Source organism: Equus quagga, chromosome 7 (assembly GCF_021613505.1).
Source record: "Equus quagga isolate Etosha38 chromosome 7, UCLA_HA_Equagga_1.0, whole genome shotgun sequence".
NCBI lineage: Eukaryota > Metazoa > Chordata > Mammalia > Perissodactyla > Equidae > Equus > Equus quagga.
This window is the reverse complement of record NC_060273.1, coordinates 111,192-124,429: the sequence shown is the minus strand read 5'-3', so window position 1 is coordinate 124,429 and position 13,238 is coordinate 111,192. Positions and strand designations below refer to the sequence as shown.

Genomic DNA, 13,238 nt, shown 5'->3' with positions numbered 1-13,238 from the left:
CTGCAGGATCCTCTGGGCCTGCGGCAGCTCAGAGCCTGTGTCTGCCCAGTGCCTGCTAGTGGGCATGAGTCTAAAGGAGAAGGACAAAAGCAGCTCTCGGGTCAACTTTTGAGCACTTAGCTTCCTTTCTCCAGCCCCGGCATTCTAGTCCAGCACCCGATGTTGGTGCTCAGGATCACCTTCCTCCAGGTGAGCCCCCACCCCAGCCTTCCTGCTCCCAGACCCTACCCCGACCAGCCCTGGGCCTGGGGCCTGCCCCAGAGAAGCCCGCAGCAATGCTGTCCTCCCTGTACCCTGTCCTGGCCTGGCAGCAGCAGCAGCTCTGTGGCTGCCCAGGAGCCCCCCGGCCTCCCCTTTTTCCTTGTCCTTCAGATCTGTGTTCGCCTTGAGGGCCTGGCCTGGCCCATCCTCCTGCTGCTCCTACACCTCGGAGCCATGAAGGGGGACTGTGTTTGCATTACTGATCAGGCAGCAGGGAGCACAGAGCCCCTTTGTCCTGGTGGCGACTTTCTGACAGATCCTGGGAGAAGTTTTCTCAGAGCAGGAATGACAGCTGCAAGCTGTGAGACTCAACGCGGCTGGAGATTGGGGTGGGACTTTCCAGATGGATTGTTCTAGATGTGCTGCTTTAATTAAAATCCAGGTTTATGGTGTGGCTGAGTGGCCTGGTGGCCTGTGCCCCGGGACCTGAGTGAATATAGGCTGGCAGGGTGACTCCTCCAGGAGGCCACTGACTGTTCCAGCGCTCATGTCTTCCTCTGGAGCCTGGTGACCTGAGGGACGGTGTTCCTCTCGTCTTGTGACTGTCAGGGTGAGGTCAGGGCCAGCCCTGCACTTTCTGTAACACAGCCCTGTGCTTGGCGTGTGGAGCAGCATGCTTGTCCACTAGTGGTTGAAGGGAGGAGTAAGCAGGGGTCGCATCGATGCGGACTCCAAAGGGTTTGAAGAAGTTTGTTGAGCAGCTCTCAGAATTAACAGCCTGTGGTGGGCCCTGGGCAGCTCAGAGCTCGGGGAGGCTGCCCAGGGCCTGGCTGGCGGGTGGGTTGAGTGTCAGGGACTCTGCTCCTGCTCCTCGTGGCCTCACGCTGTGGCCTCTCCAGAGCAGAGATGGTCCGCAGACACCTCTACAAATGTGCTGAAAGTTTTAGTCCCTATTTCTATAAAATGCACCTGTGTATAAATGTTTGTTTGCTATTTCAAGGTGGGCTTTTTGGAGCCTACCCAGACCTCCTGGGTCGTGTTCCACTGCGTGTAGGAGGAAGTCTGGCTGTGTGGAACAGAGGGTGGAGGGCTGGCTTCTCAGGTCTGGCCTAGGACAGGAAGAAGGGTGACAGAAGGAGACAGAGGGGCATGTTTCAGTTACTAGCTGAAGGTTAGGAGCTGACATTTTCGCGGGTCCTGAGATGTGGGTGTGCTGGAGTGAGCTGGTCCACACTTCCACCTGGGATGTGGAAGATAAGAGCGTGTTCAGAGGCCGGCGTGGTGCCTTATGCCCCGTCATCGCTCAGGCCTCAGGGCTCTGGCAGGAGCATCTATCTCACGTTGCAGACAGGGCTGGGCTCTCCCGTCTGGCCCGGAGCCGTGTGAGGGGCTGGGTAAGCCTCACATGGGCGTAGTGTTTCCAATCAAACCATTAACTGCCCTGCAGACAGAAATACAAGCTTAGCAGGGACCTTTTAGGGCCCAATCCCCCACTCGCTAGAGTCTTGTCTTAAAACTGCACTTTAAAACAGGGACAGCCCTTTCTCTTCCTCCTCCTGACGGACTTCAGTGTGGCTGCAGCTCACCTCCTGCTGTAGGGGTCACAGGGCTTCCCCGGGAGCTCGAGGCCGGCAGGCGCATTCCCAGCGCAGCCATCCTCCCTCCGGACTTGTTCCGTGGTGCTCCAGGGATTCTCCGGGGTTCACAGCTGGTCTGCAGGGGGCGCTGCTGGAGGCGGCACTCGTCTCCGCAGTGTGGAGCTGGGGTCTGTAAAGAGGCACCAACCCCAGTGCGGAGCGCGCCAAGGGAGGAAGGTGCCGGCAGGTGAGCAGACGCCTAAAGAGTGGAGTAAGAGCCACATGGAAACCTGGGCGCCTGCATGGGCCCGTCTCCCCGCAGAGAAGGGGACCCCAGGTTGTGTGTGCACCAGACTGTGTGGCCAGGGCTCCGGGACAGCTGACATGGTGCAGATGCTCCCCTCTCGCTTCCCTCATACCCACGAGGGCCACACACACCTCTCACCCTCCTCCACTTGTCCCCTCTCACACAGCTCTCTCTGCCTTCTGATGTCCCATACAGTGTGTTTACAATTACCTGTGTCTTTCCCGACACTGCCGAGTGGGAGCCCCTCAAGTGCAGGCCCCTCAGTTGCACCCCAAGAGCCTGAACCAGTGCTGGGGCCTCGCCCATGTTGGGCTTGGCATCGCTGGGCTCAGGGGAGCAAGAGCAGCTGCATTTGAAATAGTGGGATTCTCAGTGCATTTGACTCTGGTTCTGGGTGTTCCAACGGCTCCTTTGAGTCCAAGCCTAAAGAGGACAGCTCAGGAACAGAAAGATCTTTATTTTCAGTGGACCAGCTTCCCTGACCAGGCGTAAAGTGGAACAGGAGGAGCTGGCCTGCCAGCTTCGTCACTTCACTCTCCCTGCAGCCTGAGGGTCTCCTTGCTGTCCTCTTCCCTTTTGTCTGTGGATGCTGAGAGCATAGATGCTGCTCAGTCAAGTGGAGCGACGCACCTGGGTCTCCTGGGCGGATCTCTTGTGTGTGGCCTTTGATTTCTGAAGAGGCTGGGCTGTTTCCCAGGGTTTGACGTGAGTTGTCCGCCTGCAGAGACCCTCAGCCAAGGAGGATGGGGCTCTGAGAAGTCTGCTCAGATATTCTTGCTTAGCACTCAGTTCTGGAAGGAGCCAGGAGTGGTGTGTCCCTCTGGGACCTTGGGGAAGGACCTGGGGTCCCTTCCCCAAGTTGTGACACTCATCAAACCCGCTCACGGATATCACTCTGAGGGACCATGGCATCTGCAGCAACCAAACCTTCGCCTTCCAGACTCAGCCACAGCCTGTGGCGCCCCCTGCAGCCGGGGGCGCGCTGACCGGCCCTCCTGGGGACCCCGCCGTGGCCCTGAGGCCCTGGGAGAGCTGCCTGGGTTTCTCGCTGCTCTTGAGGTGGTGCAGGCAGTGGGCGTGTGGGCGCCATGGGCAGTTTGCCGTGAGCGATGGTGGTGGTGGTGGGAGTCCTGGGGGTCCTCGAGGTCACAGATGTGTTCTGTGCTCTTTCCACTGTCTACTCGCCCCGCTGCCCAGTCCCTGCTGGGGAGAATAACAACTGACTTCCGTGTTTGAAACTGCTAACCACAGAGTCTGCTGGCCCTCTGCTGGACCTGTGGGGAGAAGCTTGGTGGTGTTGGTCTGCTGCTTGAGGCTTCAGGGGAGGGGCTGTAAGGACAGGCTGTGGGTGTGGGGAGCTGGGGCCATTGGCGCCCCCCAGCATTGTGCATTGTTGCCCCCGAGGGATGTCTGAGACCTGTGCAGGCGGCAGCTCCCGCCCAGCCTTGAGTGGCCCGCCCTGTCTGCCCCACACTTGGCCGGATGTGGGCATCTTGGCCTTCTGGCCATCTGGGAATGGCAGAGCGGGGTTGGAATGTGATGGGAAGAACAGTGCTGGGCCGATCTGGGTCAGGCAGGCCAGGCCTGGACAGCGGGATCCGTCTGGCCCACCCGCCCAGGGCACAGGGACGACCAGCCCCGGGGGCTCAGCTGGAGCAGTTGCTGCTCCTCCTGTGAGATACCAGCTGCTGTCGGCAGCTTGTGCAGCTGGCTTCTCCTTCAGCAAGGTGCAGAAGCCCCGGCTAGAAGCAGCCCCTTGGGGTGTGGTCCCCCAGTGCAGGGTGCGTGGGACCACATGCCTGCCATGGAGCCGCCAGGAGCCGCTCTCCAGGCAGGGCTTCCTGAGAGAGGCCACCCAAGCGGGCGGCACGTTCCTGGGCCCCTTTCCTCCCTCCAGTCAGGGCATGCGTCTCAGTGCCCCTCAAGCACCCCACCCTTTACCAACCATGCAGTGGCCATGAGTGAAACATGGGACCCCATCTCCTTATGGTGAGTTCTGGTCGGGAAACAGTGTGAGCCAACAGACAAGCAGGGGCGTCCTGCGGGCAAGCGCTCAAGACACACATGGGTACTGAGCAGTCGGGTGGCCTGTGGTGCCCCGACCGGGGTCAGGGTTCACCTCACTGAGAAGCTGGGGCTTAAGTTGAGACCTGGAGGATGGAAGGGGCCCTGGGGCACTTGGAGGGAGAGCTTGTGGCCGAGGGCAGTTACAAAGGCCCTGAGAACAGCAGGGCAGCCAGTACGGCTGGACCCACCTGGGGTAGGAAACAAGGTCAGAGGAACATGGGCAGGTGGCACGGGACTCCTGGCGTTTTGGGGTCTTGGTTGGGACTGCCGAGGTGGGAGCCGTGGGGGTCTGAGTGGGGAGGGTAGGTGGAGGGAGCCGGTGCTGAGGAAGCCTGGACTTTGTGGGCTGCAGGTGGAGTGGACAGGGTTTGCTGATGGTTTGAAGTGGGCCATGAGAGAAGCCAGAGGTCAAGGACAGGGTTTGGGCCTGAAGGCACCGAGTTCCCGGCTCAAGAAGCTTGCCTCTGTGGCTGGTGTGGGTGGTCGCCATGGTGCCCCAGGATGCTGTCAGCATCTGCAGGGAGGCAGGTGCCGTGTGCTCCTCCCCAGCAGGACGTTCTGGGGGCCTTGGTGCTCTGGCCCTTGCTCTCCTGCCCACCTCTCCGTTTTGGAGACAGCCCTGCCTGGCTGCCCCTGTGATGGGCTGTGTTGGGGGTGCAGGGGGCCTGCTCTCACCCCTGCGCGGAGGAGGCCTTGTCACAGCCCTGGGGCACAGAGCCTCCAGGACAGAGACTGTCTGGCTGGACTACGGGTTCCAGGGCCAGCCGGAAATAGACTTTAGAGTGTGTCCCTGACGCCTTTCTTCTGGAGGGACGCTCTTGCCCTTTGAGCAGCAGGAGGCGTGCTGGGAAGGGGCGCCCTGCGGGCTTTAGGGGTCCGCGTGGTTGGGAGCTGCTGTGAGAGTGGCCGTGGTGCTACAGTGATGGTGCCCGCTCCCCGCAGCCTGTGCTCGTCGGGCGTGGTGCGGCTGCACATCAACAGCTGGCTGGAGGTGAGCTTCTGCCTGCCGCACAAGATCCACTACGCCGCCGCCAGCCTCATCCCCCCCGAGGCCATCGAGCGCAGCCTGAAGGCCATCCGGTGAGTGGCCCTGCCCTGCGGGCCTTCCCTGCAACTTCTGCCTGAGGTGTCACCAGCTACTGGGCTCCAAAGATTCTCTTTTGCTTTTCTTGCCACAGAAATGGTGGCTAGGGCTCTCCCATCTATAGACGTAAAACACGTTTCTGTGTCTGGTTTTGGGCAGGTTTTCCCTGGGCCTCTGGGCACTGCCTGAGGGGTGGGACTCCGAGCTGCGGGCCTCACCTCGGGCCTGAGTCAGAACTCCTGGGAGCTCAGGTTCTTAATTTAACTGATTTTCTGCCCCAATCCCCTCCCCCAGCCCATCAAGTTCCCTGTTTCCTTAAATAGTTTCTAACTAAAAAAGGAATTCCTGGCACATTAATTTGGAGATGACGAAAGCAAAGTCCTTGCCTGGTCCTCCGTCCCCCGCCCAGTCCGTGCAGGGAGTCCGTGTCTCTTCTCCTGGGCTTCCTTGCTGAGTGTGTTTCCATGTAGCTCTAGTGGTAGTCTGCCCTGGGGATTTTGCTTTTCCTCATATTTGAGACTTTCCTTGGGAAAGATTCATTCACTTGTTCGATCAACAAACGTGTGCTGGGCAATCCCAGAGGTGGGTGGTGGAGTCAAGTGGTTGGGCCTTCCTCAGTTTTGTTTTTTTCTGAGGGTGACAGTAATCCTTGCAGATTTTTAAAGGCCCCTGGACACGCTCTCTCACGGCCTCTTCTCTCTGAGGTTCGGTGCCTGTGGGCTCTGCACACCTTTGTGTCCCAGGTGCACACCTAGTGCAGGGGCCTGCGGCTCGCGTGTCCGCTGACCTGTGACTCTGCTCTGCAGCCCTTACCATGCCCTGCTGCTGCTCAGTGATGAGAAGTCCCTACTGGGCGAGCTCCCGCTCGACTGCTCCCCGGCCCTGGTGCGTGTGATCAAGACCACGTCTGCCGTGAAGAACCTGCAGCAGCTGGCCCAGGACGCAGACCTGGCCTTGCTGCAGGTATTGCCTTGGGGGCCGGGGGAGATGGACCAGAAGCATGGGCAGGTGGGAGGGGCTGGGCACGTCCAAGCAGGCGACCTTGGGTGAAGGCGGAGGTGCCGGGGCGTCAGGAAGGCAGGCCGCCTGGGTGCTGAGAGCTGCTGCGCAGCCTGCCGTGGTCACAGATGCTTCCGGGGTTGGGTTGAGGTCCTAGAATGTGCATCAGACCTGGGTTCGGGGCTGGCTTTGTGCACTAGCCACGGGACTGTGTCCACGTCGAGAGCTGGTGAGGCTGCAGCAGAGAGGAGTGAGGCCGTGCTAGTGCTGGGGACAGGCCTCTGGAGGACGGGATGCCAGGGCTGGGGGCTTGAAGGGCTGAAGCAGGGCATCCAGGGTGGTACCCCGTGAGGCAGCAGCACTTCCTCCCCACTCGGCTCATGTGGGCAGTGAGGGCAGGAAGCTCAGAGGCAGGCCTGACCACGTGCAGAGCCAGGACTAACCTGGTGGCCTTGACCACCCTCCTGCATTGGGGGGAGTGAGTTTGTGCATGTGCAGGCCTGTGTTCTGTGCAATGTCCCACCCCCCTGCCAAGCCACGTGCCTGTGGGCTGCCCTTTCTGATCCGACAGAGGGCCCCTCAGCCCTGGCCGTGGATCTGGTTGGAGCCTGGGGTGGGGGGCAGGGGGCGAGGAAAAGCCCAGGGAGAAGTTGGAGGCCACGGGCACCTTCCGAGTGACAGCCTGACGGTGACACCCAGGGTCTGGTGGCACTGGCCACCAGGGGGCAGCAGGGCCTGGCCCAGGGACCTGCAGTTCCTGCAAAGGCCACCGGGCAGCAGCCTTCTCAGGCCCGGCTCCGGCAGAGGGCTCAGGCATGAGTCAGGCCTGCTGGCTCTGCGAGGCACATCCGGGGAGCTTGTCCAGCAAGGCCTCACTCTTGGGCCCCTTTCCCCAATTAGCCTTTTTGGATTCTGTCATCCAGAATAAGTCCTTCCCTCGTCTATACCTCATGACCTTTATCTGCCCCTGGTGAAAGTGTTTTTCGGATTCTGCCGTGGTGTTTCATTTGGACGGGACCCAGTGAGGACCACATCTTGCTCGCCTTCATCGCGTCCACAAGACACAGAACCTTAAACGTGCTGGCCGTCCTGTGTGCAGAGTCTGTGTTCTGGTGGATACCCTTAGTGTCTGCAGCCCCATTTCAGGCTTTGAAAGGGGCTGGCCCCTCACTGTCCACTGAGCCTGCCCGACATGGAGACTCTGGATGCTGTGCCTCAGCTTGCTGTCATTCTCCTGCAACAAAGATAAAGCTTTGATGATGTCCCCTTGGCTTCCCTGCCCCAGCCTTGCTATGGGGACACTGTTACCGTTTCCGTCCGTACCCCTCCCCACTGAACCCGGTGCAGATCAGGGTTTGCTGCTGGTGTGGTTGTGCGGAAGCCCCCTGGGGCCCAGCCCTGGTGGCCCTCACTGACCTCTGAGACTCTGTTTCCTGTGGTAGATGGCCCAGTGGGGGTCCTGTGGGGAACGGAGGCTGGAGCCCAGCTGGAGCCTCAAGCACAGAGGCCCCACTGGGGAGGGAGTGTCAGCCTCAGGTGTGAATGTCACCAGATGATTTAAAGTCACTCATGTTCCATCCCAGGCAAAGAGAATCTAGAAGTATTGTGGGCTTTTTGTCACAATGAAATTAATATGTTCTTTTTTATAAAAATTCAAATTTCATACACATTATAGACACAAAAAGAGAAAATCCTCACAATTCCACATCCCAGAGGTGACAACTGTAGATTTCTCCAGATTTCTTCCAAGTATATATTGACACATTATCTTTGAATAACAAAATTAGGATCACGATGCTTGTGATTGGCTAAACAGTGGCCCCACAGACCTCCACATCCTAATCCCCAGGACCTGTGAACGTGACCCTCTGTGGGACTTTGCAGATGTGATTAAGGACCCTGAGATGGGCGGTGATCCTGGATGATCTGGGTGGGCCCAGAGTCGTCACAGGGGCCCTCCACAGGGAGGCCGAGGGAGACTGGAGTGCAGAAGGGGAGGTGGGATGTGATGGTGGAGGCAGGATTGGCGTGATGTGGCCACACACGGAGCCGCAGCTGGAGGAGGCCAAGAGCAGATTCTCCCCTTGTCTCTGGGGAGAGCGGCTTGCTGAGGCTGGACTCCAGCCCCGCGATCCTGAGTTCAGACTTCCGGCCCCCAGAATGGTGCTCTGGCCACAGGGAAAGGTGGGAGTGGAGACCCCTGGGTGAGGGGGTGGTGGGGATGGGGAAAGTGGGCATGGCCTTGCTTTAGAGCGAACGTCCATGGGACTTGGGATGAGAGAAGAGGGTCAGTGATGGAACTGTGGTCTCCGCTGTGTTCAGGTTGGTGCCATTGGGGGTCCCGCCTGCCGAGATGAGGTGGGGGGCCCGTGGCGGTGCACAGGTGTTGCGTGCCTGTGGAGGGTTCACCCCTTGGGGGCGTGCAGCGATGGTGGGGGGGCAGCAGGCCCACCTAGGGTGATGCCCAGTGAGAAACGCCCGGTGCCTGTCCCTGAGTGTACCCACAGGGCCGGGTCCTGAGACCTGGCCTCCCCTCATGAGGCTCGAAGGGGTTCCTGGCGTCCTGGTCTGTCTGGCCCACCTTGATGTCTGAGCCCAGGAGAGCAGGGTGCTGGGATGTTCTGCAGGGATGCTGGGGTACACAGGGACGAGCATGTGGGGTGGGGGCAGGTTCAGCGACCCCATATCCACTGTCGCATGGAAACCCATCCCCATGGGCTCTCGGTGAGGGGAGGGGCTGGTCTCTGCCAGGATGTCCAGGTAAGCCCCTTGCTCAGCCGAGCTGCCCCTGTGATCCTGGGTGCCCCAAATGCCTCTGTGCTTGTGGGACCTTTCCTCACTGCCAAGGACAGCACAGGGCCCTAAATGGGAGACAGTCCCAAACCACACAGGGACCAGTGACAAAAAGGCTTGTTGCTCTGAGCACAGAAAACGCTGTGCTGCGCTGGCCTGTGCCCAGTGCCCTGGTGGAGGTTGCAGAGTCAGGAAGGCAGCCCTAGTGGGTTGGCCTCCCAGCAGTGTCCTCCAAGCGCCCTCTGCCCACAGGTTTTCCAGCTTGCGGCTCACCTGGTGTACTGGGGCAAGGCCATCATCATCTACCCGCTGTGTGAGAACAATGTCTACATGCTTTCTCCCAATGCCAGCGTGTGTCTGTGAGTACCTCTGGCTGCAGGATCCCTGGGCCACTGAGTGGGACGGGGGGTGGCCAGCAGGGCCTTCCAGGTGGTGCTCCTGGGTCAGCCAGGCCCTTGCTCCGACTGACGCCTGGCGTCTGCCATGCCCAGGGTTCAGCTCTGGTCTGGCCCAGCCCTGCGTGGCCCTCCAGCCTGTGCTCCTCCGCACCCGCTGCCTCCAGGAAGGGCTGCATCTGTGCTTATCTGCCGGACCCTGGGCTCTGACAGGGTACCTGGTGGGAGGCTGGGGACCTTGGCTCTGCTCGGGGCTCAGAGGGGCTAGGGATGGCCTGAGCCCCTGGCTCTTCCCGCCCCTTGAGGGAGAGCACCTGGGCCCTGCTCACTGCCCTGTCCTGGCACCGCCCCGCCCCCCCACCCTGTGCTGCGCTCCCTGCTGCCGTGATGGGGGCCGTGGAGCTGAGGGAAACGCTCTCCTCCTTGTCCCCAGGTACTCCCCGCTGGCTGAGCAGTTCTCCCGCCAGTTCCCGTCTCATGACCTGCCATCCGTCCTTGCCAAGTTCTCCTTGCCTGTCTCCTTATCAGAATTTAGGAACCCCCTTGCCCCCCCTGTGCAGGAGGTGAGTCGCAGGAACTCGGCGAGCCCAGGAACCACCCACCTGGCACCAGTCCCCAATCCAAGGGCCCTCCATACTGCCGCACCCTTGGCCTGGTTGGGGGCAGGGGGCTTGCTGTGTAGGTGGTGCGTGCCCTGCCAGGGTGACCAAAAGCCGGCTCCCTGGCCAAGCCACCTGCAGACGCTTGGCCAGCGACCCAGCACTCAGGCAGTCCCAAGTCCCTCCCACCCACCATGCCCCGTGGAGCCCACCCTGGTTGTGGTGGGCAGTTGCCCGGGTTAGAGCCAAGCTAAGAGGCCGAGCTGGCAGGAGAATGCTGACCTTTCCTGGGAGGATAGAACCCCCTTCTGGGCCTGGGATCCCACAGCTGGAGGCTGCAGAGGCAGCTTGGTTTTCCTAAGCCTGGGCCCAGCCATCACGCTCCCTTCCCTGCCCAGTCCCGGTGGCCACAGCATCTGTGTGTGGGTTCTGGGCCCGCTGGCCCCAGAATCTCCGCATCCATAGGGCCTGGAGAGGGCAAGTCTGGGACAGGCCCTGCCCAGTGGGCCTGGGGCAGGACAAGGGGCAGGCGGGAGTGCTGGGTGTGGCGGGGACCTCCAGGGAGGTGTGGTGTGTGCAGCGAACTGGTGACTTCTGTGCCTGTGGAGGGTCGTGTCCGGCCTGGATACGAGAAGGCGGCTTTGCCCTCCCTCCCGGCACACGTGGGCTCTGGGCAGGGGCCCAGGCGGGCCAGCTGGGACAGGTGTCGGAGAAGGGCTGGCATTCTCAAGCCTTTGTCTTCAGAAGTAAAAGGTTTCCTTTAATAGGTGCCAGATCTGTTAGGCAAAACCGGCCTGAGAAGTGAGCCCTTTCCCTTCTCAAATTGTGAATGAGGAGACCCTGCTTCCTCAGTTCATTTAGATGCTGAGCGTGACAGAGCTCTCAATGCCGTCTTTCATGGAGCCTTCGGTCTCCAGGAACTGTGCCAGGTTGTGCCAGCTCAATGAAAGACACACTTTGCATCTGCGCCCCCCTGCCCAGCAGAAACTTCCCGATGGTCTGGACAGCGGGTGGATTTTCCAGGCCATGCCTGTCAAGGGGCCAGAGGGAGCCGAGTTCGGCTCCACAGTCCCAGGGCGAGGCCGCAGGCCCCTCACACGTCCTGCTTCAGGCTCAGGATGTGCTGTCAGTGCTTATGCAGCCTCTTTTATTCCTTAGTTTAATTAGGTTTGACCAGGTCATGCACGCCCACGGTGCACCCCTATTCCATGTCTGGTCAGCCAGCCCCTCCCAGGAGGGACCCTAGGGACAAAAAGCAGGTGTGTCTGTGCATGTGGATGCCATCTGCGTGCGCCTTCCTGCCTCCCAGTGCTCGAGTGCCTCCCGCACAGGGCTCCTCACTGTGCCTGGTCAGGGGACAGCCCAGGGGCCACGGGTGACTCATGCCCAGGGGCTGCACCCCTTACAGGGGCCCTGTCCCGGGGCGTGCTTTCAGGGTGACCCAAGGAGAGGACTTTCTGCTCCCTGGTCAGCTGCCCACAACCTCTTTCTGAACAGTGTCCAGGCCACAGGGAGGGGGTCCCCGTGGGCCCAGCTGTGTGTGGTGGTGGGGCCTGAGTGGCAGGGCCTAGTGGGCAGGGGAGACGTGGCAGAGCAGGGGCGTCTCAGAGCCGGAGGGCACAGGGGCCTCCATGTCACAGGTCCTACTCCTCATCTGGGCAAGAAGGCAGACGCGTGGGCAGCCCAGGTGTGTGGTGGGAGCAGTGCGCGCATGGCCCTGGTGTCCTGGCCCCGCTGCCTTCCCTGGGGGGTGGGCTTGCAGAGCTGCCAGCCCCTGGGAGCTGGAGCTCATGGTCCCCTGACCTGCAGGTGGCTGTGGGGCTGTGTCTTTGGCCATGGCTCCCCAGTCCTCAGGGAGGGGACAGGGTGTGGTGGGGACCCGCCTCCCCTACCCTGGGCCTCACGCCGCCCGTCCCACAGACCCAGCTCATCCAGATGGTGGTGTGGATGCTGCAGCGCCGGCTCCTCGTCCAGCTGCACACCTATGTCTGCCTGATGGCCTCACCCGGCGAGGACGAGCCCCGCCCTCGCGAGGACGACGTCCCCTTCACCACCAGGGTTGGCGGCCGCAGCCTCAGCACACCCAACGCCCTCAGCTTTGGCTCCCCAAGTAGGAGCCCCCTGCCCAGGGCGTCTCTCTGGTGGGGGGAGGAGCATGGGGAGCACTTTGGAGTGGTGGCCGGGAGGCCCAATGAGGGCCCTGCTGGGAGTGGCCGAGGCCCCCTCACATGGCCACACGCGTGCGCACACCTATCCCTTACAGGCAGCTGGGTTCTCGAGCAGACAGCCACTGTCCCCTGCTGAGCAGCTTTCCCTTGCAGGAGGACTGGAGTCCCCTCTCCTGCCTCCTTGCGCTTCTGTGGCTCTGAGGAGCAGCCTGCCCCAGCCTGCCACGTCGCCCCACCTGGGGTCAGAGGAGTTGAAATGTCTGTCCCAGGGCCTGTGAGGAAACAGTGACTGTCACAATCACTTCTTGAAAGAGCCGTGGTGGCCACAGCGTGCCCCCAAAGGCTGCAGCCTGTTGCCAGGCTTCTGGTCCCTGGGGCTGGGAAGACGAGAGCCCAGAAGGCTTTGGGGTGGCAATCCCCCAGGCTGAGGCTGGGCCTTGGGCTTCAGGCTCATTGCCAGGACCCAGCCTGCCCAGGGCTCTCCCTTGTCTGCACTGGTTGGGGGGGGGGTGCGCGGTAGGATGCCCGGGGGGCCGGCTGCTCCGTGACCCATGCCCCCCCACAGCCAGCAGTGATGACATGACCCTCACTAGCCCCAGCATGGACAACTCCAGTGCAGAGCTTCTCCCCAGTGGGGATTCACCGCTGAACAGGAGGATGACGGAGAGCCTGCTGGCCAGCCTGTCGGAGCACGAGCGGGCAGCCATCCTCAGTGTGCCTGCGGCCCAGAACCCAGAGGACCTCCGCACGTTTGCCAGGTGGGGCCAGTTCCAGGGCAGGACAGAAGGTGGGGTGAGGGACTCAGCACAGCCCCACTTAGATCCATTGATGACCACAGAGTCCCTCGTCGAGGTGGCATCTCAAGTGCTTAGGTGTCTCCACAGGCCACGCTGCCGGGCGTGGGGGCGCGTGCTGGGCGTGGGCGGCATGGGGCCCATGTGTGCTGGGTGTGGGGGGCGCGGCCCATGCGTGCTGGGTGTGGGGAGTGCAGGGCCCATGCGTGCTGGGTGTGGGGAGTGCGGGGCCCATGCATGCTGGGTGTGGGGAG

General features: G+C 61.5%; 1 protein-coding gene across 7 annotated transcripts in view; it reads left to right on the top strand.

Annotated features, from left to right (window-relative positions):
- Positions 1 to 13,238, top strand: part of NPRL3 (NPR3 like, GATOR1 complex subunit) — a 37,976-nt gene that overhangs the window by 22,973 nt on the left and 1,765 nt on the right. For all 7 annotated transcript variants that reach the window (XM_046666766.1, XM_046666768.1, XM_046666771.1 and 4 more), the window contains 6 exons: positions 5,095 to 5,232; positions 6,043 to 6,199; positions 9,281 to 9,387; positions 9,857 to 9,986; positions 11,943 to 12,132; positions 12,756 to 12,948. In XM_046666766.1, coding sequence (XP_046522722.1) covers positions 5,095 to 5,232; positions 6,043 to 6,199; positions 9,281 to 9,387; positions 9,857 to 9,986; positions 11,943 to 12,132; positions 12,756 to 12,948 — 915 coding nt within the window. The remainder of the gene's footprint in view (positions 1 to 5,094; positions 5,233 to 6,042; positions 6,200 to 9,280; positions 9,388 to 9,856; positions 9,987 to 11,942; positions 12,133 to 12,755; positions 12,949 to 13,238) is intronic.